At 44.5% G+C, this 26308-nt stretch overlaps 1 protein-coding gene across 4 annotated transcripts in view; it reads right to left on the bottom strand.

The window, feature by feature from the left end:
* Positions 1-26308, bottom strand: part of LOC144821906 (uncharacterized) — a 545035-nt gene that overhangs the window by 268363 nt on the left and 250364 nt on the right. For all 4 annotated transcript variants that reach the window (XM_078679053.1, XM_078679054.1, XM_078679055.1 and 1 more), the window contains one exon: positions 1250-1272. In XM_078679053.1, coding sequence (XP_078535179.1) covers positions 1250-1272 — 23 coding nt within the window. The remainder of the gene's footprint in view (positions 1-1249; positions 1273-26308) is intronic.

Below are 26308 nucleotides of genomic sequence, written 5' to 3'. Positions count from 1 at the left end.
TTACCGTGGGGCTTCCACTTCGACGACGGAGAATATTCAAGCATGTGGATCTATGAAAGACACCCTAATACTGCAGAAGGCAGCTACACATGTGCATACCAGTTGAAGCACCAGTTGCTGGAGGTGCTCTGTTTACTGGATGATACATTTTTTTAAACTTCGAAGCAAGTGCTCAGGGCACCTGGAATGAACAGAAGAATAATTATGCAGAGCCTGCATTCATTTTTTTTACCCTTGCTCCTCGAAAACTATTGACAGGCCTGCAAATATGCATACTTCATTTAGGCTCCCCTCGGACTTTACACATATTGGTAGTTTATAACAAGCATTTGCAATGCAATAGGTCGTGCATTACTGAAAGTGAAAGTATGAGCGATTGGCGTTTCAAATAATAATGCAACACCAATAGCTCAAACTTTCTGCAATGCGAGACCTAATGCATCGCAATGCTTATTAGTACTGATTTTGATAGCCGTGAAAGAAACTCGGGATCATCCCAGCCACTATTCAAACCTAATTTATCAAACCATATTAGTACAGTAAGGGTGCTTCCAGAAATAAGGATTTGTTAGCAAACATGTACAAATCATTTTTGGGTTTAATTCACAACACAGAAAAATATATTCTTATTGTTGTAAAGAACATGTACTATTGGATTTGAATTACTGTAATAAGAAGACTTTGATGAAACGTACCAGGACAACTAAAATATTTAGAAACACAAAAAAAATTACATTTGTCCTCCAGCCCTAGCTCTGAAATTCACTTCTTTTTCATGTAATGCGTACATCTGCAATGTCACTCATAATGCAAGAGAGCAATGGCAGATGTGGGCGGACACTTTGCGCCAACTTTACGCTGTGGTGCGTAGAAGCATAATGTGTAGGGCAGTTGAATGGACCAATGGATGAAAAGGTCTTACCCCAAAGCTCCTCAATATATGCAGATATAAGAATGCATTTTTTGTTGATATGTTTTATCACAGGAGGCTGACAAGACAACTAAAGGTGTCCCTGTCTCCATGGCAGATCTCAAATTAATGGACGTCTATGCGGTGCTGATGAGCTACATTGTCCTCATGTTCACAAGAGTACTGAGGCAGCAACTTAGGTCTCCGCAGATGGAATCAGACGTAGGCATTACTGACCAGGAAGATGAAATTCTCCCCCGCCCTCACCCCCACCATCCCACAGAATCCTGACCCGTTCAATTGTCAGTAACTGAAAAGGTGAAACTATAAACCGCTTACCTGCTCAAGGTGCTTCTGAAGTCCTGCAAGAGAGAGAGACCAGACCAGCATCAGTTCAAGGCACTCACTGGTGCATGCAGCAAGGTCTGAAGCTGGACCTTCAATTGAACCTATGCATCCATTATACATGCACATATGTACTCAGAAAAGTCTATTATACTTGCATACATGTGGCATGGAAATGAAAAAAGTGCAATAAAAATGTGTTATCCCTGTGTATTACATTTGTATCATGCATGTCTCTGATATACAATAAAGTGAAACAGCAAAACCTATGCAGAAGAGGTAAACATATCATAGAATAGAACGTTTCTTCGCTTTAACAGATGCTGATTATCAGCATTAAATAAAAACTGAAATAAAATAAGGAGCTTAGGACGCCTGTTGCTGAGTGAAAGAGACCAAAGGGAGAAGGAAGAGTGTGATGAAATGCAGCAAGGTACACCTAACCCCAAGGCTCGCCTACCAATGCAGAGAGATGGGAGAGCTGATGACAAGGAGCACAGCTCCCTGACCCCACCCCTTCAGCCTACATTCACTCAGCACGCAAGAGGAGAGGACACCATACAGACACATTAACCTACAGTCAGTAAATACTGTCACAGAAGTGAACTCCTGCCCCTGTCGTGGGTTTAGCATGTACAGCAGTGGTGGCGACGCACCACGATTTGTGAATTCCTAGTTCTGACTACTGCACACTTGTGTAAATCGCTGTTTCTATTCTCTAGCCCAGATCCTAGTGCTAACATTCCGATGGTATGCTATGCATGAGCATGAATGTGGACTATGTGGCACATGCATTGTGTGTGCACGTGAGGCACAGGGAGGTCTACAGGTTCTATTTAGAAATCTGTAGCCTGGTCCTGTGCACAAGATGAGCAGGAGCTTTTTTACAGACAGTGGAAGTTCGTTGCTGTCATTCCTGAAGCTGGAGGGGGGAGACGTAAAAGTGGGGAAAGAGGAGACAGGGCTCCTTCACACACAGGATTAGATCCTTTTGATGTGAGGAGCTGCTGATTGGTTTTCATGAGCGCCGCCATTTTAAAGACTCCGCTCTCTGTTGTTCATAGGGACAGGGGTGCGTCAGGTGCCTTTTGTCTCTTTCTGATGACTACTTAGTGCGGTTGTCGATAGCCCAATGCACAAAGCTCGCACCTCTTTGTGCGTCTGCTGTGGATACTTCAGGCTGGAGAGTACCCTGCTATGAGTAGTATCACTGGAAGCAAATGCGGTGTGTGGAAAACATCCTGGAAATTACATGAAGGGAGAAACACCCCAAATTGTGTAAGTGCATTCAGAGAATCCAAATCCCCACCTGCTTGGACTGTATACACATGGAAGTTAAAGACCCACTAGGACGCCCCGTTTCCGCTTCTCTTTGACCAAGGAAGGCAGTGCTCCAGAGAGTGCTGTGAGGACTGATCTAAACCAGAGCTGTTTCGGCCTGACAGCCAGCATCCCGGAGGTGAGACGGTATCACCTGGAGTCTTCCCTGGAAGAAAGAAGCAGCTCCCCTGACATGAAGTGCCTAGAAGCCAACCCGCCTGCTGAGAGATGGAAGGACCTGCCCAGCCTGCAGTAGGTGTGACCTACCAGGGAAAGCCAGTTGCAGCCTGACCGCCTTGGTGTTTGAGTCTGCCGGAACAGAAAGACTGAGGACAGCGATCTGCATGTCTTGAAAAGAGTACAGTCTCTGCGAACGATCGGTTGTAGTAAGCAACAGCATCAAGTAGTGTGCCTCAGCGGACTGTGCCACTACAGCAAAGAAGTGTGCCTCTCGAGGGGGCGTGGCTAACCGCCGAAGGGTAGCCGAGCTCCGCTGTGCCACTACCGCAACCATCCGGCCAGTGTCCTCCGCCCTGGCCAAAAATCGCTCCTGAGGGAAGAAAACACCCCATAGTGGGCAGTCTAACGACGAGCGGATTTTGAGCGATTTTGGAGGGGGTCAACCGCAGATACGCCCAGCTCCTTCCACCGCTCAGCAGGCGGGTTGGCTTCCAGGCACTTCATGTCAGGGGAGCTGCTTCTTTCTTCCAGGGAAGACTTAAACCTATTGTTGCTTCTGGCAGGGAGGTGCCACATCTGATCCTGGTTACACGATTCGGCCCTTGGCCCCAGACATTGGAACTGCGAACATTGTGTCCTCATTGCACCTGATGGGGTAATGCGGATACTGATACTGGTTACCCAGGCGGGGTAGCACCCACAAACCCAGCAGGCCGGGTGGAGGGATTCACCACAGGCAGCGGTGAGTAGTGGGTGCAGCGAGATCCTCCCTTGCTGACCCCTGTAGGAGACGACATGGCGACGGGCTGTAGTGGAAGATCGACGACGCAGACTAAACTGGAGAAGTTTGCATGGTAAAAGCAACATGGAGATGATCATGAAGCTGTCGTGGCCCCTAATGACAAGGCAGAACCCACAAATAAAGACCTCTTTGCAGCAATCACCGGGTGCGTTCTTCCATGGAGACCCGAATTGACACGGTCGCCACTGAGGTTACCCTGATCAGGGAAGATATGAGGCAGATGGTGAAGCCAGTGGGCAAGGTGGAGGCTGCGGCGGCTGAACTAGAGACTGACACTACCCTCTTAAAAAAGCAGGTCTCAGAACTACCCACGTCTCAGGAAGCCATGGTCCTGCAGCTGGACGATTACGAAGGTAGGATGAGGCACAACAATATACGCATTATTGGGATACCGGAGCAGGCGGAGGGGCAGGCTGCGGTCCTCTTCGTAGTGGAACTCGTCTTGAAGCAGCTTCAGCCGCGTGGCCTGTCAAAATATTTTTCCATCGAGCGGGCACATCGGGTGCCTGGGGGAAGACCTAAGCTGGGGGATCCCCTACCCGGCCACTCCTGGCTCGCATCTTCAAGTTCGGCGATCATGATGTGATTCTTCAGACTTCCAGGTGCGTCCCCCCCTGTGACGATTGAAAACAGCCGGGTCACATTCTTTCCGGACTTCACATTGAGAGTCCAGAAACAAAGGCCTAGTTTTTTGGAGGTGAAGCGAGCCCTCAGAGACGAGGAGATCAAACATGCCATGATGTTTCCAGCTAAGCTCCGGGTGGAATCTGGGGGCACACTGAGGTTATTTATGCAACGGGAGGACGCCTGGGACTGGCTCGAGAGCTGTCGCACCGTCGGCAAGAAACAACTCAAGTCTCCACCTACTACATCCAGACCTGGCGACAGCAGCGACGCTCCCCTCCACACACGGATTCAGATTCACAGGGCCCCGTGGGGTGACTATGAATATTGTTTTGTGACTGTGGTCCGATCAATGGCACGATGGCTCTCCCAGCCTGACTGAGTGCCGCCGTGGCTTAGAGGGTGTTAACTTAGATATTAGAGGCTTGTCTTAAGCCCCTGCATGCCACACAATATTGAGCTTTTGACAATAAGGTTAATGTATAGTTTTATCTTATTCAATGCAATTTGTGCCCCTCTACCGATTTAATTACATAAGTTTGGCCCAAAGGGGCTAGAGGCCGTGGCAGATTTCTGGTGTTTCGTAAACTGTTTTTCTGGGAATGGGGTTACTCAGGTTCCCGATGTTGATGAGGGTGGGCGACCGGCACTCTGCAAGTTGGAGGCTGGCAGGCGGTTGTAGGCTCGCTATGCAGGGAGGGAGGGGGTTGTGTCTTCGGTTTTCTTTGTTTTTCGCATTGGTTCTTGATATTTTTGGCACACTATTACCATACCACTTTCTACAGTTTACTATGCCTATGGACATGTTGGGCGTTGCCCTGAGCAACTGGTTTTCCCTTACCGTGCCTGCCGAGGGGTACTCTACTGTCCTCTCTGGGCGGGTCAATCTGTAGTGACACTTTCCTCACAGCAAAAGCTTGATGGCAACTGGGACAGGACTTAGAGTGGCCACGTGGAACGTGAATGGCCTAGGGGACAAGATCAAAAAGAGCATTGTCTTACGATATGTTAAACGGCAAGAACTGGATTTGGTAATGCTACAGGAGACTCACTTGGTCAGTAATTCATGTATGGCCTTGAATAGGAAAGGTTACACTATGATAGTGAACTATTGGTTCTCATCGGGTTCCAGGGGGGTGGGGATTCTTCTCCGGAGGGGTTGCCCATATATCACATGCCACACATGGACCAACAATTTGGGCAGATTTTCAGCAGTTACAGGCACATGGGAAGGGCGCACCCTGAACATAGTATCCGTTTATGCCCACCCAGGGTTACATCAACTAACACTACGGGATGTTGGTGCACTGTTACTGGAACTAGAATTGATTATCTATTCACCCACACGCACGACAGGCACAATTTCAAGGGGGCCAGCTGCTTGGCATGGGGCATATCTGATCACTCACCACTTTTAACAATTTGTGACCTGTCACAGCCCAGACGACCTGGCTCTGTTAAGATGCAGCCATGGGTGCTCAAAATACCTCACATTATTATTTTGTAGAGAACATGGCGTTTGTGACCTCGCCAGTAACGCTCTGGGGAGCATTTGGGGCAGTGATTATGGGCAGAGCATTATCCTCGACAGTGGGCCATCGAACCGAGCGCTCCAGAAGGGTAGTCGAACTACTCGACAAACTCGCCCAGGAAGCAATCCTCTCGCGAGCCCCTGATCCGGATACGCAACACTCTCTCAATGTCAAACGACAGGATTGCAGACAACTCCTATTAGAGGAGGTCACGATGCATTACTTGACTACCAGACATCTAATCTATGAACAGGGCGAGCGTACTGGCAATCTCCTGGCATGGTTGGAGCGTAAAGAGCAAGCGACTCGATGGGTCCATGCGATAGCTGGCCCCCATAAAGTGCTCCTTACTGATCTGCAGGATACAGCAAAAACGTTTGCCGTTTATAGGTTCCCGGAGGCCTCTCAGGCTTCGTCTTCGGCAGAGTTACTAGCCACAATCAAATTAACGTGCCTCTCCCCGCTGGATAGTGGGACCTTGGAGGCAGATATTACAGTGTCAGAAATTCAAAAAGCCATAACAGGGGTGTGCTTTGGGCACCAGCACCCATTATTTCACCAATTAAATACTGATGCCAGGGCCCACACACTTGCAAGGACTATGAGCAGTGGCCTCCATTGCTGGCTACTGTGGCCTGAGCATGACGAAACCACCAATCAGGGTATCTGTTCTTGGAAGTGGAGAGAGTGAGATGTCTGCTATAGATGCACTTTATCCAGCTGAGGAGGAATACAAATCCACTGTGGTGAAAACTGTGACCTGGGGACTGAGTACAAAAGGTGCTTAAAGGGGTGATCTGCACCTGAGCCATGATAGGTGTCCTAAAGATCTCTAACCCAGAAGGGGGGACCTCCCTAGAAGAGAAACAGAGGGCACCCAGAAAAGGGGAGACCAAGACTCAAGACAGAGTATCTCAAGTGTCTGTGAGATAATTGTTACTGTAGGCTGGTATGTAAAATATTACAGTTTAATGCATGGCTCTTCACACAGGCCATAGACAGGGCAGCGGAATCCCCCCCCCCTCCCCTGCAGCACCAGAATACCCGGGCTGAGATGCAGGCTTTATAAGTACACATAACATAACCTGTCAGTATTAACATACTTTCGTTTACAGGTGTACAGCACTGGGTTGCTTGGGGGCAACCTTTTGCCAACCAACTACCCCCCAGCGTCAGCTGTCAATCTTGTGCCTCGCTGACTATAAGGGTCCGGGTCTGGATCTTGTCTATCCTGGGTGAAGGGAGAAAAAGTACAGTCTACCCCTCTGCCATCCTGGAAATGCACCATTAGTCCAAATTATATGAGTAGATCTCGAAAGAAAGAGGGATGATTGGGGCAGAGTGAAAGAGGAAGGGAAAAAGGGAGTGAATGTGAGAAAATAAGAGTTGAGCGAAAGGTGAGAAAGAAGGAACAAAGATAGAGAGAAAGAGAAGAGAGGTTCCGTAAGATAGATTAGGACAGAGTATAAAAGACAGAGGGAGCAGTGACAGAGAGTGACAGGAAGAGAGAGAATGAGAGAGAAGGTGAAGGACGGAGAAATGTAAGCAAGAGAAAGAAAAGCAGACAGAGTGAAAGAGAAAGATAGTGAGTCTAGGATTACAGAAAGCTAGAGTGTGAGAGAGAGAGAAGGGCAAAGGCTGCGAAGGAGAGAAAGGACCGAAAGAGATAGAAAGAAAGAGAGAAAGTGTCAGTGTGTGAAAGGGAGGCAGACAAAAAGACTAACCCCTAGATGCATCATTGTTGCCGTTTGCGATTCCTAAATTGCGAAAATTAAGGAATCGCAATTTAGAAATCGCAAACGGCAATGCATGAACAATTCGCATTTTTTTTGCGAATCGGTATTTTTCCTTAATTGCGATTCACAATTTGCGAATCGCAATTAAGGAAAAACCTTCCCATTGATTCCTATGGGCCAAAAGGCCCATAGGAATGAATGGGAAGGCAATCACATTTTGCGAATTTCAAATTGCGATTCATAAAATGTGAATGCAATTTCAAGGGTGCAGGGGGGGTCCAAAGAACCCCTCCCTGCACCCCTGAAATGTAACTTTAAATGCAATTTACACACACACATGCCCAAAGGACATGTGTGTGTGTACATTTAAACTTCCAAAAATGCAATTTGTGCATATTTGATAGTTTTAGGTAAATTAGCATGAAGTTCAATTTCATGCTATTTTACCCCTTCCAAACTGCGAATTCGCAATTTAAAAATAATCATGCATTGCATTTAAGAAATCTCTAATTGCGATTTCTTAAATGCAATCGCAATTTTAGAAATCGCAACGTGGTTGCAATTCCTAAAATTGCGAAATGCATGATGCATTCCAAATTAGTCAATTGCATTCGCAAACGGCCGAAAAATGCGATTCGCACCGTTTGCGAATGCAATTCTGCTTGATGCATCTAGGCATAAGAGCCTGATTAAGAGTTTGGCGGACAGGGTTACTCCGTCACAAACGTGATGGATAGCCCGTCCCTCAAATTACAATTTCATTATACCCTATGGAGTTTGTAATACAGCGGGTGAGATATCTGTCACGTTTGTGACGGAGTTTCTCATCCGCCAAACTCATAATCAGGTTGAGTCAAGGATTACAGGGTGATTTAGGGTTCACTAATAGACTATGGACAAGTAAAATATCCCTATACCACACTATCGAGTTATAAATATCGATGTTAAAAAAATATCGACATCCTACATTTTTAATGGTCGGTACAAAAATATCGGGAACAACAATATTGATGTCATGAATGTAGTTGTACAAAATATTGTTTTTTATATGTATATATAAAATAAATTACTATTAAATATATTAAAGAATAAAATAATTTAAAAAATAGAATGGATTTAATACACATTTTAACAAATATTGCAAATACACTTTATTTAAAAAAGTTAAACACATAATAATTAATGCTCTAAATCTCATCAGGCACGATATACCACCAGAAAAGAAAGACACTCGCACACCAGGGTCCGTGAAACAAAGGTATTCGTTATTGGCCGGGTCCCGACGCCCGAACTCGCACCAACCCTGTCTGGAGTGGAGCTGGCAAGTCGGGAAACTTTCTTTCCACATAATAATTAATGTACATATATATTTATTTTAAAACAATTATTAAACTAATAATTGTAATGTATTTTATCATTTTAAATTATATAATAATTTAACAAATAAATATATATATTTATATACATATTTATATACATATATATATATATATATATATATATACACACACACATATAACAATGACATACTATTATAAATTAAAACATTAAACAATTTAAAAATCTTGAAAAATTAATTTCCCACTTCAGTCAGTGCAACAGTAGGGAAAGGGTTGGATAGCGGAGGGGTAGCAATTACTAGTCCCACTCCAGTGGGAGGGGAACCTCAAGCACGAGACAGATGAGACTGGATATGAAAATACAAAAACGTTTGATTAATCAAACTCTGCGGCGGATGCGAAAGGACCAGGGAAACCCTAGCCTGCAAGTAGTGCTGAGGGAAGCAAAAAAGCAACTCAAACGGCTGAAATGGGAAAGTCAAAAGCAAAGAAACGATGATCTTTGGGGGAAACTTCTCTATGAAGGGAAGCAGAAAAACAGCTCTAGGTTCTGGCATATGGTGAAAAGAATACAGAACCCCGACCATCTGGGGCAAAATTCGCACATAGCAGAGGAAGTATGGACTAAATACTTACTGTCACATTTTAATAATGACAATAATACAGGAGACACGACAACAAAGTCACCCTGCATGAAAATTCCAAAGCTTGGTCATGATGGTAACTTTAACAATCATAGGGGGGAAAATGCGTGCGAAATGCGGGAAGGTGAGGGTATCAACCCACCGCAACCTGACTATCCAAAATGGGAAGGAAGACCTGTAAAGGACGCGGAGATAGTGCTCACGGGATTTACCGCAGCAGACATCGGACGGCGAATCACCAAGGGGAGACCGAATGGAGCTCCGGGGCCGAATGGAATCCCTCCCATGTTGTATAAATCTGACGTAGCTTTTTGGAGTGCATCCCTAGGGCCAGTTTTTAACGAGGCTAGGCTTACTTTGTCCCTCCCGGACTCCTGGCATGGGTCCGTTATAAGCCCGATTTATAAACATGGGAGCAAGAGTAATCCGAATAGCTATCTTCTTATTGCTTTGCTTGACATAGAAGCAAAATACTTTGCTGGACTCATCCTGGAGGAACTATCGGCATGGGCGTCCGAAAAAGCCTTTATTCCTCTCAATCAAACGGGTTTCCGTAAAGGCCAAGGGACAACAACCAACATCATGGCCTTGTCCCTATTGATGGGTGAAGTAAAAACTACTAAGCTACCGCTATTGCTCGCATTCATCGATTATACTGCTGACTTTGACCACGTGGACCGAAACAAACTCTGGGAAAAACTATTTAATTGGGGCATTCCGAAACACCTCTTGGATATCCTAATACTGCTTCACTCTAACACCTGGGTTAAAATCAAACTTGGAACTGGCCAACACCTCTCGAAGCCGATTAGGACAACTAAAGGACTAAAGCAGGGGTGTTTATTAGCGCCCATCTTATTCAATCTGTTTATTTCGGATTTACCTGGAGAACTCGACAAATGCCACAATCATGCACCCAAGCTAGGAAAAGCCACCCTCTCAAGTCTGCTATACGCGGATGACTTAGTGCTGATAAGCCGTCGCCAATAGGCTTTCAGCATCTCCTGAACTGTATCCATGCCTTCTCTGTAAAGAATGCCCTACAAATAAACCTTAACAAATCCAAGGTCATGACAGTGAACTATAGGAAGAAAAGGATCCCTTGTTGGTACCTGAATGGAGAAAAGCTTGAACGGGTAGCCACATATAAGTACCTTGGTGTCGTGCTGGATTCTAAGAATACGTCTAGGCCTCAGCTCCAGTCCATCCGAGGGAAGGCAACAATGACCTACCTTGCACTAAAATCACTAAAGCCCAAACTCCCTGACCTCACCCTTAAACCCTTCCTTGAAATCCTCCGAGCGAAACTTCAACCAACGCTCACTTATGGGAGTGAATCTCTGCATGGGAAGGACGCCGCACTGTTGGACACAGTTATAGCCAACTCTTACAGGGCCATCTTCAACCTCCCCAAATATGCTTCTGCGGCCCAAATTCGCTTAGAATTTGGGCTTGTCAAACAAGCACTAGAAAGACGGAGTGCATATGTAGCTATCTGGCGCAAGATCCGTGACTCTGACTCTGACTCCCTAAATGCCAGCGTCTGGGAAGAGCTACTCAGACGCCGCACTTCATTGCCTAGGGACTACTTATTTGGATCTCTTGAAGTGCTAGGTTTATCTGACATTTGGGAAACAGCCATAGACCTCCAGTCCTTCAAAAAATTGGCCAAAAAGTCTGCACGGATAATCTCAACAATAGAAGACAAGAAAGATCTAGCCAACAGAGCGCATAGATGGATAACGGTGGGAGATTACGGTAAAACACGGCCACAAGCCTATCTTAACATCGGGATGAAAATAAAAGTTAAAGAAAAGTTTCTAAAACTGCGCCTTGGGGCTATCCCGATATTACCGCACCGGCCTCCATGGGGGAGATCTCATGTCTCGGACTTGTGTCTCCTGTGTAAATCGGGCAAGGAGGACATTGTCCACGTGATATGTATATGCCCGAGATTAAGGGATCTGAGGCACAACCTACTGATACCATTTTTTAGATCACATGCTGTTCGGACATGTAGGCAGGCAGTTAAACTGTGTTTCACCACCAGCAACATCAAACTGAACTGCATGGTTGTGAAGTTCTTTGACCTAACAAAGGAAAGACTCAATCACACTTGAAAGACTCATTGGGACTTAGTAACAACCTTGAATTGACCACAGTAACTGTTGCATTTTAAAAAAAAGTTAAATTACTTTTTATTGTTATATGACTTTTATACTTTTGTAAAGATTTTAATTAATCATATACAAATAAATAAATATTACCCCATTACCCCACTCCAGTGAGTGCAACAGTAGGGAAAGTGTTGGATAGCGGAGGGGTAAAAATTACTATTCCCACTCCAGTGAGTGCAACAATAGGGAAAATGTTGGATAGCGGAGGGGAAAACATCACTATTCCCACTCCAATAAGTGTAACAGTAGGAAAAGTGTTGGATAGCGGAGGGATAAAAATTACTATTTTAACTCCAGTGAGTGCAACAGTAGGGAAAGTGTTGGATAGTGGAGGGGGAATAATTACTATTCACACTCCAGTCAGTGCATCAATAGGGAAAGTGTTGGATTGCGGAGGGGTACATTTTACTATTCTCACTCCAGTCCGTTCAAAATTAAAAACAAACAAAATATCAACGACAAAATATAAATATGTTTTTTAAAAGTAAATAAAAAATATATAAATGTTAAACATAAAATAAAATATATAATATATTAAAAATAAAAAATAAAAATACATATTATAATGCTAAATACATATCACAAATACATACAAATATTATATTAAATAAAATAAATACTTTTCAAACAAATAAATATTTGTATTTTAAAATTATTTAACAAAAACATTACATAAATGTAATCTATTTACTTCCTACCCTATAACACCACACAACTCACATCGAAGAAAAAAAAGAAATGTATTTGCATAATTAACATTATATTAATTAAAAAACAAATTAAAACACATAAAATGTAATCAACTTCCCATCCTTTACACCTACACCCTCACACCTATAATCCCCACAACTAAAATTAAACTGTAAAAAAGTATTTACATAATTAAAAAATAAATTAAATTAAATGACTAATAGTATTGAACAACTAATTATAAAGTAAGTCAAATTAATTTTCTCCTCACCCTTTACCCCTATAAACCCAAACCCACACACAATAAAAGATAATTAAGCAATTACCCTAATTAATTATCAATTCATTAATAATAATGATCAACTACTTATTAATTAAAAATAAATTACTTCAAGCCCTTTATCCCTAAATACCCCACAACTAAAATTAATTACACAATTTCCATATTTAATTGTCAATTAATATTATTTGACAACTAATTATTAATTAAAAATAAATTAGTTCCCACCCTTTACCCCTATAAACCCCACAACCCGCACCTAAAACGTGAACTGTTTTTTTTGTTGCAAAATATCAAAACCATTCACTCATGAAAGCCCGACAGTGATCACTTTAGAATCATTTTTGTGATTCTTTGAAAATAAAATTATAAAATATGCACCATGTCAAATTCGAGAATGGTCATAAACTTTTCTTAAAGTGATCAGAGCTAGGACAGCCACAGCTCTGGTATCCTGGCTGAAGCCGGCACATTATTTCTCAAGATTTGTAAGATTAAAAACTGCCCGTCAGATGATCGGCCTTTAAACTGAGGACTTAGCAAATACAGGACATCCCCTCAGATTGCACTCGTCAACCAGAATGGGGCAGAGAACTCTACCAGCATAATCTCTTTTGTCTGAGTTTAATCTCAGAGCGGGGCAGTCACTCAAGACCAAAATACATGTCCAAGAGCACACAGCTTCTGCACCCAGACTGTCTCTAAAGCTGAGGATCTGGGTGCTATCAGCATACAGCTGGAACCCGCCATGGAACTAAATGAGATCGATCAACAGCAGGCGTTAAATAGAGCAGGGGAGATGATGAAGCAATAAGCTTAACGCCTACATCAAAGAGGTAAAGGGAGGCGGGGAGACATCTTCAGACATGTTTGTTACATCGGAGGCGATCCATGCCAGATGACGATTTCCTTCAGGAGAAAGGGACAATCAACAATGTTAAATGCTGATGATGATCCAGCAGGACCACAGCAGCAACAACACCTTAGTCAATGCCCATCTTAAGAGCGTCCTCCAATGAGGAAGGGGCATGAGCTGGCTGCTGGGCTTAAGCAACCAGGCTGACATTTTGGAAAGTCAGAATTGAAGTGCATTAATATTTGGGGGGAGCTTAGAAGCTACCATAATTAAAGAAACTGGTGCAAATGTGAGTTCAATTATCAGAATCAAGTGAGGGTTTCTTTAGAGGGAGGGGAGATAGGAGCTTGCAGGGGTCATCGCTGCTTTCCTCGTTTATACAGAAAAATTAACTTCAGTAATGTAGAATGACTCAATTCTCACGAAGAGTAATGACGTGTTTAACTAATGTACTGGGCAAGGATCATTTGGGAAATATGATTTGATATTGTCCTCTACACTTGGGGCACAGAAGCCTCCTGCCTGAATCTGATCCCCTATATTCCAAACAATTTAATGAAAGAACCTAAAAAGAGAATTACATAGAAACAGGAAGCAGATAATCTGGGAATCCGAAAGTGTGGCATTGAAAGAACATAGATCGTTTTGAATATCCGGTTGTAAGCATATTCAGTATAATCAGTATAAGCCTTTGGTAAAGCTTTATTCAATGCATTATCACAAGATGTGTTGAAGCCTTTCAGTTTGGAGGTGTAACAGCATCTTCAGTTGTGTTCTGTCTTTGTGGCTGTACTATTTTTTTATATCAGTTCTTTATAATTTATTACAAACATACATACATGTATGTGACAAGCTTTGGCAGTTTGTATAATGTTCCTGAATATGCCATTGACAGTGTTGTCAATTCTTTACTTTTTGTGGCCTAGGGATAGGTAACCAAAGCCATACTGCCTAGGTTTAAGCTGAAAACAGTCACCAAAATACTTGTAATCAAGGTCAGTTGTCTTGGGTAAGAAAGGGATTGTCAAACTGCTGAAGAAATGCAGCAATTCAGAGAGATCAAACTCAGGCCATTTCACTGTTGGGTGGATTTTATTTCTTGAAAGACTGCTGACTTTAGAACCAGCAAACCAGATATACACATGAAGTCATCAAGTGACTGATAATAAAGATGGGACACTGTCAGTTCCTTTGAATGAATGAAATATGAGGTGCAGGATGTGCCCTCGCTCATGAGCTGGGTGACCTCAAGATTTCTTTGTTAGAGGTTATCTGGTTAGAGAAGCAGCTCTGAGGACATCCGCTCTCACAGCATCGTTGTCCTCTCCTATGCCGACGAAAGGCAACTCATTCCTCTCTCTAGAACAAGACAGTATGCAGATCAAGTTCAATGTCTGCATGAGTGAATATACCCACTGGATGAAGAGCTACTGCCTAAAGCTGAACACCAACAAGGAAATTGTGAGCACTTCATCTTGGGACTCCACCTGGTGGCCATCAGAGCTAGACCAACACCCACCAAAGCTGCAGACACCTCCGCTCATCCAGAGATCTACTTGCACACATCCCATGCATACAGACAACCAGATCCGTTGGCCGAGCCTTCGCCTACATCACTCTTAAAGCATGGAATGGCCTACCTCTATACTTAGGAAGCCCCTTCTCACTTCTTGCATTTAGCAAGAAGCTGAAGACCTCACGTTTCAAGAAGTCCTACTAGGCCCTAGGTTAGGCGAGACAAACACCTGCTAAGCACCAGGATACCCTCCTGAGTGATGGTGTGACCTCTCAAATCTGCATAACACAAAAGCTTGTAGCCCAGTTGTGAGAAGTTGGCCTGATATGTAGTGTTCACTATTCTAGTGATCACTCTGTATCATTCCAAACAACCCTTATTGATGTTTGGTTGTAAGTCAACCTTATTAGACCAGCTATCCTAGTAGCGTGGACAAGAGCAGTCTTTAGGCTAAACTCTAGAGGGCGTGTTAAGCCAGCTGTTTTACCATCACATATACCCCTTGAACACCAAGTGAAAGGACACCACACAAGTTGTTATAAAAATAAAGTATATTTATTAATAACAAGTCTACCCTGAACTCTTTATGGGTCAGGGAGCTAAGCACAATACAAAACTCTTACGAAAATACTACAAGTTGCACAATTTACACAGATGCCCAAGGGGCACGAAAAACCATATACTCTAAAAGTGGAATGTGAAATACTAGCAGGTAAGTAACACGATCCAAAGGCTTCAGGACCGCTAGGACTACCTTACTGAACCCTCAGGTTAGGAACAGGAGGCCTAGGGAACCCGGGTGCAGAGTGGGAACTCTTACGCGGAATGCGGGACAAAGTCTATGGATGCTAGCAGTTCTTAAAGTTACTGTTTCCGGACGAATCCGACTAGGTAGACTAAAAACGAAAAAGGATCTGGACACTAGGAGAGTGAACCTGTGCTGGAGCACCGAAATGCTCGAGTTACCTAGCCCAGGGGCTGCGGCTGCATAGGGTTCAAATGACGTCGGGAATCCTCGTTGTAGTCTATGGAGCCTGAAAGAAGATGTTGCTGGCAGGCGACCAGTGAAGAAGTTCGGTGTGATCCAAGTCTGGATCAGGGAAGGAGACGACCTGAAAGCAGAGGGGACTCAGTTCTTAATCACTAGCCAGTGATTGTGTGGGCACCAGGATGGCACCGGATGAAGTCACCTCGACCAGGTGAGTGGGCGACGCTGGACTCTGCAACCACACGGGCCAGGAGGCGTTGTCGGCGTCCAGGCTGGAGGTGCAAGCTGTCCCACGAGGGTGTCTGCTGTCGGCGATGCGGGATCCAAGATTGGAGCAACTAACCTTGGCAAAGGCAAGCCCACGCGGTGGAGTCAAGATGGCGTCTGGAGTGGACCAGGAGGGTCCAGGGCACTTCTTGTTGGACAAGGAGCAAGGGCCAGTCCAGGGGACCTAGACCAGCGGTGAAAAACGTCGTGGTACGTCGTCAGAGGGTCACTAGCCAACGGGCAAGTGACCGGACAACGTGGCAAGCAGCAAGGAAGCAGAATGCATTGGACCAGTCAGCAGCTAAGAGCCATGAGCCAACAACACACAGCCTCTTTTAAATGCGGCTCCCAAGCAGATAAGTCTACTCTTATACTCTTCTGATTATCTATGTTTTTTTCGCCTTTAATGGTTTAGTATATTCCTTATAGTATTTTAATGGTTTAATATATAGCCTTGTGGGGTTCTTTGACTTTAGTATGAGTGTGTATTTATGGTGTGACAGTTTCCTTCCCCCATAATCCACACACCCTCTCTCTACCAATTTCCAATATATGGAAATTCCCTCGTTGCAACCCCCCCCCCCCCGCACGCCTATTTGCAGTTTGCCTGAATGTCCTTACTTTGAGGATTTATTCACGACTCGCTCCCATTTCACAAAACCACCGGTCCGGTTTTTTCCCCACTTTGTCTGCGCTTAGCACGTCTCCCCTTGGCGATACCCATCGTTGCTTTACCGAAGGTAGGTACCCTCACCTTTATTCACTGGTTTCCCTTTAGCGGTTGTACTTTCTCCCCGCGCTCGGCAGCGCGAGGCTGTGGCGCATTTGTGGAAAAGTAAATTTTGCCATGTTGTATGTGCCTACGTGTTCCCCATCTTATGTTATATGTGCATGATCGATATGCATGTATTCCCTTTCTGATCAATTAAAGACGCAATTACAGTTGTGTCCATCTCTAGTATGCCAGTTTCCAGTCTTCGTGAAAGCAACGAATATTAGGCCTATGTAAACCTACGTTGCCACATTTTACAGTGTGCACGTTAATTCATTGAATTGTCCCCGTTTCTAGGCCTCAAAAGGGCCCGGACTCAGATTCAGCTCCTGTCTCCTGAACCCTCTCCGAGGAGCAATACAGCCCCCACCTGTATCCCTGACCCTTCACTTACTTCTTGCCTCGCAGTGCCCGGCCCGGCCTGGCTCTGCCTCCCAGTCTGCCAAGAGTATGTTATGTTTCTAGTTATCAGCCCAGCCCTCCTTCTCTGCATTCCTAAGCTACTGAATCGCATCAATAGTTTCCGTCATGGTCTAGCCTTTATGTCTCATTAATATTCATAGAATATTCCTCGCCCACACAATACATGTAGAATAATGCATGCACCAGTCTTAGTGTCTGTTAGCCTTTGCCCTGATAACTCTTGGATTCTATCAACATGTACTATAAACACCAGATACTAGATATGCTTTGGGTACATGTCGCTCTGACACTCCAGACTTTAGTCTCCTCTTCTAGCGCAGAAGTCATAGCCCCCAGTTCTCCCTGGTAACACGTCATTGCCCATTTGCGCGCACCACTAGGTTAGAGGTCCCAGCTGCTCAGGTAGCCCCCTCCATGTTTCCGCCCCGTTTATGACATATTCTGTTACGTTTACATCACATGTCTATGTATACGCCCTGTACACGCCTTCTTGTTACATCATTTTGCCCTTATCTTTCGCGACTGCTACGAACCACGCCTACTGCTACGCCTACTGTATTGAATGTAATGTATTTGTTTAACTATAAATATTGTGCACTGTTATTAAAAGTTATCCCTTATTCCCTTATGCTCCCAGATCCTGTCCCCGGCAGCTGCCATCCTATTCCCATGCAGGCTGTCCTGTTCCTGTCCTTTATGCCTGATTAAAGCCTGTAAACTCCAGCTACCTCGAATCTTGACTCTTATTTATTGAGCTACCCGTTTATTGATTATTCTGAAAAATAGATCCGGTAATTAATTATTTATTTACCACATAATGGCGCCCGAACAGGGATTTGCCCTTTCCCCACGCGCCGGAGAAGCCACGCAGGCCCCCTGATCCTCTGCAGCCGTGACAGAACCATACCGTGCACGTGCAGATATTTCTGCTTCAAGTATCCCTCAGGCCCACGGAGGAGACGGAGGTTGCGGTCCAGCGTCCAGACGAGGCGGTGGAGGAACGCGGCGAGTCCCGACCAGAGCCCAAGCCGAGAGTCCAAGGTCCGAGGTATCCGGAGGCACACCTGTAACTGAAGTCCGAAGTTCGTAGTCCGTCGTCGTAGCAGTCCAGTCCAGTCCGAGGCCTTCCGTTCTTGCTGCCCGGTGAGTACCGTTGCTGGGGTAGTATCTAGACAGGGTCAATTAATTTGTCTCTGGTCCGTGGGTTTGGGTACACAGATCCAACACGAAGTGTTCACCTAGGTGGACGCGGGTCCTGACGTGTCTCTTTATGGGACCGGTAAGTTTCGTACTGTTTTAGCAGTGCATCTAGTCATTCTAGTAAGTTTCTGTTCCAGTAAGTTCTGTTCTCGAGAAAATTCATGTATTCTGTCCGAACTGTTATTATAAATGTTATTTTATGTGTTTTCATGTCGTGGTATGAGTGATTTGTTTTCTTCAGTTATTACTGTGTTTATTGTGTATTGTATTGTGTCCAGATTCCAGTCTAAGTCATGCCTCTGTTCTCGAAATTACGTCAGTTAAGAACTAGAAAAGGTCTGCTAGAGGAAGCAGTTCCTGTCCCGCCTAGGGACAGTCCAGGTCATTTTATGTATCATAAGCATGGCATAAGTGCCATATTATATCTAGACTTATGGGTAGAGTACACCAAGGAATTAGAAGAGAAATATAGATGGCCCGTATCAGGTACGTGGGATGCCGAGTGCATCATGCGAGTAGAAGAAGCATTATGGAAAAAGAAAGCCAGACAGTCCCAGAAAGATGCCATCGAGTTATGGCGCAAAGAATCTCATAAAAGAACCGAAAAAGAAATCAGAAAGACAGAATTAAGTAGGGAATCCTCAGAAAGAGCCCAAGAAAGGGAATTAATCGAAGTAGGTGAACGAGTTAAAGCCGAACAGTCAGACAGACAGAGAAATGCTCTTATTAAGGGTATGTATCCCCTTCTTGCCGAGGGTTTGCCGAAAGCGACCCCGGAAGCACCATGTAATTTTCCGCCGCCATTAGTTCCGATTAAGCTACGTCACAAACCGACCGCAGCTGATATTTTTCTCTCGTCCTACTTGGACGACACAGTCCCAGAATATGCAAATCCTGTTCCGCCAGCTCCTGTAAATAATGTAATTCCTGTTCCTCCAGCCACCGGGGCACCTGTTACAGCACCTGTTACGGTACCCCCGGTCCAGCCCACAGTACATGTACCAGCTACATCAGTCACTCTACCAGCCCGTACAGTACCCGTCGACGATTCCAGTTTAGGAGCCACGGGGGGGGGAAGTCCTCCTTGTACCCCGCCGCAACACAAACGTCCGTCATTTCTCGAGTTGCATGAACGTGCGTTACAGCGTACGCCCAGACCCCAGTCCGTTGCAGATATCAAGCGAGCTCTTACTGAATGCCGTTATGATCCAGTCCCAGGGGATGATAATATGGTCATATATTCATTGCGTGTAAGACGGGTGACCGAATATTTGGACACCCTACCGAATATGAAAGAAGATCTAGACAGAATGTATCGTTTCATTCGTACAGGAACAGACACAGAAAGTATTGGCGAAGCCATGTCTCAAAGGAAAGCTGAGACTCAGCTCATGCTTTTAAAGTTTCTAATTAATTGTTTAATAAGGGAACAAGATTATCCAGATAAAGATCCGACTGAAATGAAAGTCCTGACAAGGTGGAGTGATAATATAGCCGAGGGAAGACACAGGACACTAAGTTGTATAGAGAGTATGTACAAGAAAATTCGTAAGGAAATAATAAGGTTACACGAGAAACGCAAAGCAGCACAAGTAAGCGAGAAAGAAGACGACTCTCCTACCGAAGAGGTAGACGACGAGAATCCCACCAGAATAGCGTATGTAGGTAGAACTAGACTTCCCGACCGACATTCACGTCTAGAACACAAGAAAGTTTTCTCTCTTCCAGCACCAGAACAAGGTTCTCTAGAACAAGTATTTCAAGCTACCGATCACATTCTGAAATCACGAATCGGTTATAGTGAACTTAGTACCATGCATGAACAAGAACTAGTCCGGTCAGCGGTCCGATGGACTACTGATTCTACCACTCTTCCAGACGAAATAGTGGCACAAATGTTTCTGAAACTGCCCCCAGCCGAGCAGCGACTGGTGGGTATGTATATGATCCAGCACCTCATTACACTGTATGAGGGACAACATTCTGATCCAGGTCCGTTACATGATGTTCTGAACGAGTTACTCCAGTATAAATGGAGAGGGTTAGGTACCGATTTAATTAATGTTATTCTAGAACAGCGCCACAAATATAGAACGTTTCTGAACCCGCATTTTGTTCACGTCTCACCTCCAGAAAGTAAATCATTCTACATAGATAGACAGCATCCGTTACGAGAAGTACACCCAGTTAGGACAGCGGGTGGTGAAATGCAACGAGTATTTGTTTACACCCCTATCACAAAGATGGAACTCTTAGAGATGAAGAAATTAATTCCCTGTCACGACAAAGACCCAGCAGGGTTCCATCGAGAATTAAAAGACATGCTCCGTATGGGAGAGTACACGTATCCAGATATCATTAAAATGCTAAAGGTCCTGTTGCCCGCAGGGGTATATGAAAAACTCAAGGAAAAAGAATGGGAGGTGGGAGAGAAAAAGATTGATTGGACAGCTCTAGAAGCTGAAGATAAAATACGAGTACCAGGTACCGGTCTTGGGGACAAATGTAAAGAATTGCCCGAGTTATTGATACAAGTTTTGCCAAGGTTACTAGCCACGAAAAAGGAAGATTGGGATGCAATCTCAGCATGTAAACAGAAACAGGATGAAGATACTAGTGATTTTTATTCTAGATTTGAAAAATGTTTTATTATTAACAGTGGTTTGAAGACGAGTAGCGAGTCATACCCTCATCTTTTTGTTACTAAACTAGTCGAGAATTCAAGTCCACAAGTTAAAAATCGAGTTTTGAAAGTTGAAAGTACCTGGCAAGCTAGTACCCCGTCACAAATGCTTCAGATGCTCCAGTATCACCAGAACAGAATCAGGGAAGAGCAAGAACACGAAAGGAGACGTATGAAAGACACGAAAATGAAAGTATTAGTTGCGCAATCTGTTCCACAAGACAGTCAGAAGAGGGGTCCGAATCAAGCCAGTCATCCTGCAGCTCCCGTTAAAGGGACTTGCAATTATTGTAAACAGCCAGGTCATTTTATAAACGAGTGTGCAGTTCTGAAACACAACATAGCAACTGGTAAGACTAAAGAAAGACCACGTCCGCCTAGACAAGAACAAGTTTCACAGACTTCTCAGTCACCACAGAATGCACAACAGACAGTTCCAGCACCGCAGCCTATCGCTGCAACACAGCATGTTACACAACAGATGTACCAGTATGCCCAGACAGAGTATCCAGAGTATCAGCAGTATTCATGAAACAGCCTAGAGAGGGAGGTAGGCTTGCCTCTCATCGAGATACCTGTAGATCAAGAGGGTCCCTATGTACACAGTCAAGTATTAGGGAAAGACAGAAAGTTTTTGATTGATACAGGGGCAAGTAGGACTACTATCAGTCATGACGAGGTTCCAGGGGCTCCGCTCTCAGGCTCTAAAAATGTTTCCCTTGGTTTTTCAGGAAAGCCTATTGTTAACGAGATTTCAAAACCAGTTTCTTTAGAAGTTGGTCCATTGTCCCGAACTACTGATTTGTTACTTACGAAATCATGTCCAGAAAATTTGTTAGGCATCAAGACGTTAAAAGTATTAGGTGCAGTAATTTGCTGCTCCCCAGAAGGAGTCCGATTGTTTTTACGCGACTTTAAAGGTCACTATGTATTACGCGATTTTGATCCAAGACTATCAAATGTTCCACAGCATTTATGGGCGCAAGGTCCAACTGATGTAGGATATATGCAAATCACACCCCATCGTGTGACTCTCAAGCAAGGTATAGTTTTGCCACGAATCAGACAGTACAGATTGCCACCTGAGGCTGTAGCAGCCTTATCCAAAATTATTGACGAGCTTATTGCTCAAGGAGTGGTTGTAGAAACTGACTCCAATGTATGTAATTCTCCTATCATTCCAGTCTTGAAACGTACTGATCCAAATGCACCTCCAGTATATCGATTAGTGATTGACCTTCGAGAGCTTAATAAATGTATCATACCCCAGTATCCAGTAGTCCCAGATATTTCTTCCTTATTGACAGCCATTGATTCTGAAGCTACGTTTTTCACTGTCATAGATCTCAAGAACGCATTTTTCAGTGTCCCCATTCATCCAGACAGCCAGTACCTTTTCGGTTTTTGTTTAAATGGAAGGAGCTATAAATTCACACGAGCTCCTCAAGGTTTCACAGAAAGTCCTAGTATTTACAGTCAAGCACTTAAGAGACAACTAGACAATATTCACATGCCAGCTGACACTGCCCTGCTCCAGTATGTCGATGATCTACTGATCACAGCCCGTTCTGAACGTGATTGCGAGCGAGCGTCACTTACAGTTCTGTATTTTCTAGCCGAGATGGGGCACAAGGTGTCCCCTTCGAAGCTTCAGTTCTGTGTCCAGCAAGTGATCTACTTAGGCCACTTACTGTCCAAGTGGGGTAGGCAGTTGACACCAGATCGTATCCAGCTAATAGCGAGTCTTCCACAGCCCAAGACACAGAAGGAGGTACGTGCTTTTATTGGCCTCACTTCTTATTGTAGACAATGGATTCCTCAGTATGCATTTCTAGCCAAGCCACTGATACAGTTAACGACACAGGAGGCAGCCGTATCGACTGTTCTCCCTTGGACATCTGAACATACACTTGTTTTCAATGAATTAAAGAAAGCCTTATGCCAAGCACCTGTTCTAGCTACACCGAACTACAGTAAGCCTTTTACACTTTTTGTCACAGAACGTGATGGTACTGCATTATCTGTTCTCACACAAGATCAAGCAGGACAATACAAGCCCTGTGCTTATTTTTCGAGCACATTAGATCCAGTAGCCCAGGCTCTGCCTGCGTGCCTCAAGTCAGTTGCAGCCACAGCTCTAGCAATCAGACAAAGTGATTCCATAGTGTTAGGACACTCCCTGACAGTACAAGTTCCACACTCCGTGGAAGTTCTTTTAAACCGAACACAGACTCAGCACTTGACAATTGCACGTTTAACAGGTTATGAACTGACACTGTTCCAGCCACACATAGAAATCAGACGCTGCAACATTCTAAATCCTGCTACACTGTTACCGTCAGTTACTTCAAATCCTGCCACACATGACTGTGTGGAAGTTGTTAACACTATGACTAAGCCAAGACAAGACCTGACAGACATTGCATTACCTAATCCTGACCTGACACTTTATGTGGATGGTTCATGTATGAGAACTAGTACAGGAGAACTAGTAGCCGCGTATGCAGTGACTACTGAAACCGAAGTTATAGAAACACACCGTATTGACACCCTGTCTGCTCAAGCAGCAGAGCTAGTTGCTCTGACCCAAGCCTGCATACGTGCCAAGAACCTGAAAGTAAACATATATACAGATTCACGTTACGCATTCAGAGTCGTACACGACTTCGGAGTGCTCTGGCAGGAGAGAGGTTTCATGACTTCTCATGGAACCAAGATTCAGCATGGTCTCCTCATCCAAGCTCTGTTAGATGCAATACATTTACCGACAGCTATCGCTATCATGAAGTGCAAGGCACATACGAAAGTAACTGACATCATTTCCCAGGGTAACGATCTAGCAGATCGAACAGCCAAGCTCACAGCTCAGACTCCAGACTTTCCAGTTAACACGACACAGACACTCACTCCAGATCAGACTACCTGTATGACAGTTAAGGACCCTACACAAGATGTCATAGACATACAGTTACATGCTACTCCCGAAGAAATTAAGAAATGGTCCGAACAAGGAGGGGTCCAGACAGATCAGGGATGGTTGACGAAGGGAAAAGCCACATGGTTTCTCCCCGACTCTATGGTTCAAGTCATTATCAATACCGCACATAGTCCAGCACATCTAGGAGAAAAAGCTATGTTAGACAGTATTCAGAACCTTTGGTTCAACAAGCACTTACGAGCTGCAGCCAAGCAGAAAGTCCGTACTTGTATGATATGTTGTCAGTTCAATCCAGGTAAAAGTGTCCCGGTGGAACAAGGTGGATTCCAACCTCCTGACCACCCTTTTGAAGTCCTCCAGATGGATTATATTCAGATGGAGCGATGTCGAGGTTTCAAGTATGTCCTCGTAGTAGTATGTGCTTTGTCCAGGTGGACAGAAGCATATCCAGTTCCAGATTACACAGCTGCGACCACTGCCAAGCAGTTGGTTCGTGAATTCTTTCCCCGTTATGGACTCCCTAGGGTCGTGTATTCTGATAACGGCCAGCCATTCTCATCTGAGTTAATGAAGCATGTTTCCCTTCTGTTAGGGTACCAGTGGAAGTTCCATTGTGTGCGCCATCCTGAAGCAGCCGGTCTCGTAGAGAGACATAATCAGACCCTGAAAATTCGCATTGCAAAGACATGTAAAGAAAAAGGTGTAGACTGGCTAGTTGCCCTGCCAGTTGCTTTATTTTTTATGAGAATGGTTGCACATTCCAGATCGGGTCTGTCCCCGTATGAGGTCGTATTCGGCCGCCCCCCAAACATGTGGGGTACACCTAGACCCCGCAGTATTACAGATGTTTCCAGTAATATGCTGACAGATTACCTAGCTTCCTTGATGTCTGCCCTACACTCTTGTCGTTCACAGGTTGCCGCTGCATTTCCAGACAATACTGAAGTGAAACCACATGAGGTCATTCCGGGAGACCTCGTGCTAGTAAGGAACTTTGATCGTTCAAGTCCACTGGAGCCTCGTTGGAAGGAGCCGCGACTTGTTCTCCTGACCACCCGCACGGCCGTGAAGTTGGAGGGCCGCAAGGGGTGGGTCCATCTGTCCCATATAAAGAAGTTCCATGGAATTCGTGAAAAGACATTTGCAAAGGACATTTCTAAAGACTGCCTGAAACCAGACTCTGAACTTAAATCTGAACTTAAAGTTCCCCTGTTAGAGAAAACTCCGCAGCAGGAGTATAAGTTAAAACTCCGGTCTAGTAAAATAAGTCAGCCAGTTTAATTGTCTAAGTCCCTCTCGGGTGAAACGGTTAGACAGGTTTCTGACATGTATGAGATAGACCCCCATAGTGAGAGAGTTAGTCAAAACTCTATACGATGTATCGTCATTTTAAGTTTCTTATTGTTTCTAAGTTTAATGGTTACCTGCACAAGTTATGCATTACATTTATGTTTTCCAATTTCTCATGTAAATAAGTTTTCTAATGCTACAGTAGAGCACACATTTAGTGATCTGCCTCCTCACGAGCTATCCTATCGTCTTGCTATGCGCAATAATACATTCATCAGAATGTTACACTATTCACACCAGACCAGCAATGCCACTAATTGTTGGGTGTGTGGTCGGCTCCCCCCTTTCCAGACACCGAAGGGAGTTCTGCCACTCTTTCCCTATCCGTTTTCACATAATGGTTCGTGTGGAGCATGGTCCACGTTAACGTCATCCTCCAATGATATGTCCCTTCTGAACAGAACATGTTTTCCAGACAAGCAAGGTCTCTCCCATAGAACAGGGTTAGATCTAGAAAATGAAGTATATGATTTGGGTAATTATTCTTCGAATTTCATGGTCCTGAATGTTCAGTCTGATACTACTCCAGATTTGCCTGCTATTTCAGTACTACCAGTCAAAGGCGAATTATGTGTCAGAAAGAATGGTTCCGCACATGTAGGACATAGTGATTGTACTACTATTGTCGAGTATAGTGACAGTGGGAAATCTATTTTCAAAGCTTCACGTCATTCTTATTTTGTTTGTGGTCAGACCGCATATGTTCGTCTGCCCCTCGATTGGGATGGAACATGT

Source organism: Lissotriton helveticus, chromosome 2_2 (genome assembly GCF_964261635.1).
Source record: "Lissotriton helveticus chromosome 2_2, aLisHel1.1, whole genome shotgun sequence".
NCBI lineage: Eukaryota > Metazoa > Chordata > Amphibia > Caudata > Salamandridae > Lissotriton > Lissotriton helveticus.
The sequence above is the reverse complement of the archived record's forward strand: the minus strand, read 5'-3'. Positions and strand labels throughout refer to the sequence as shown.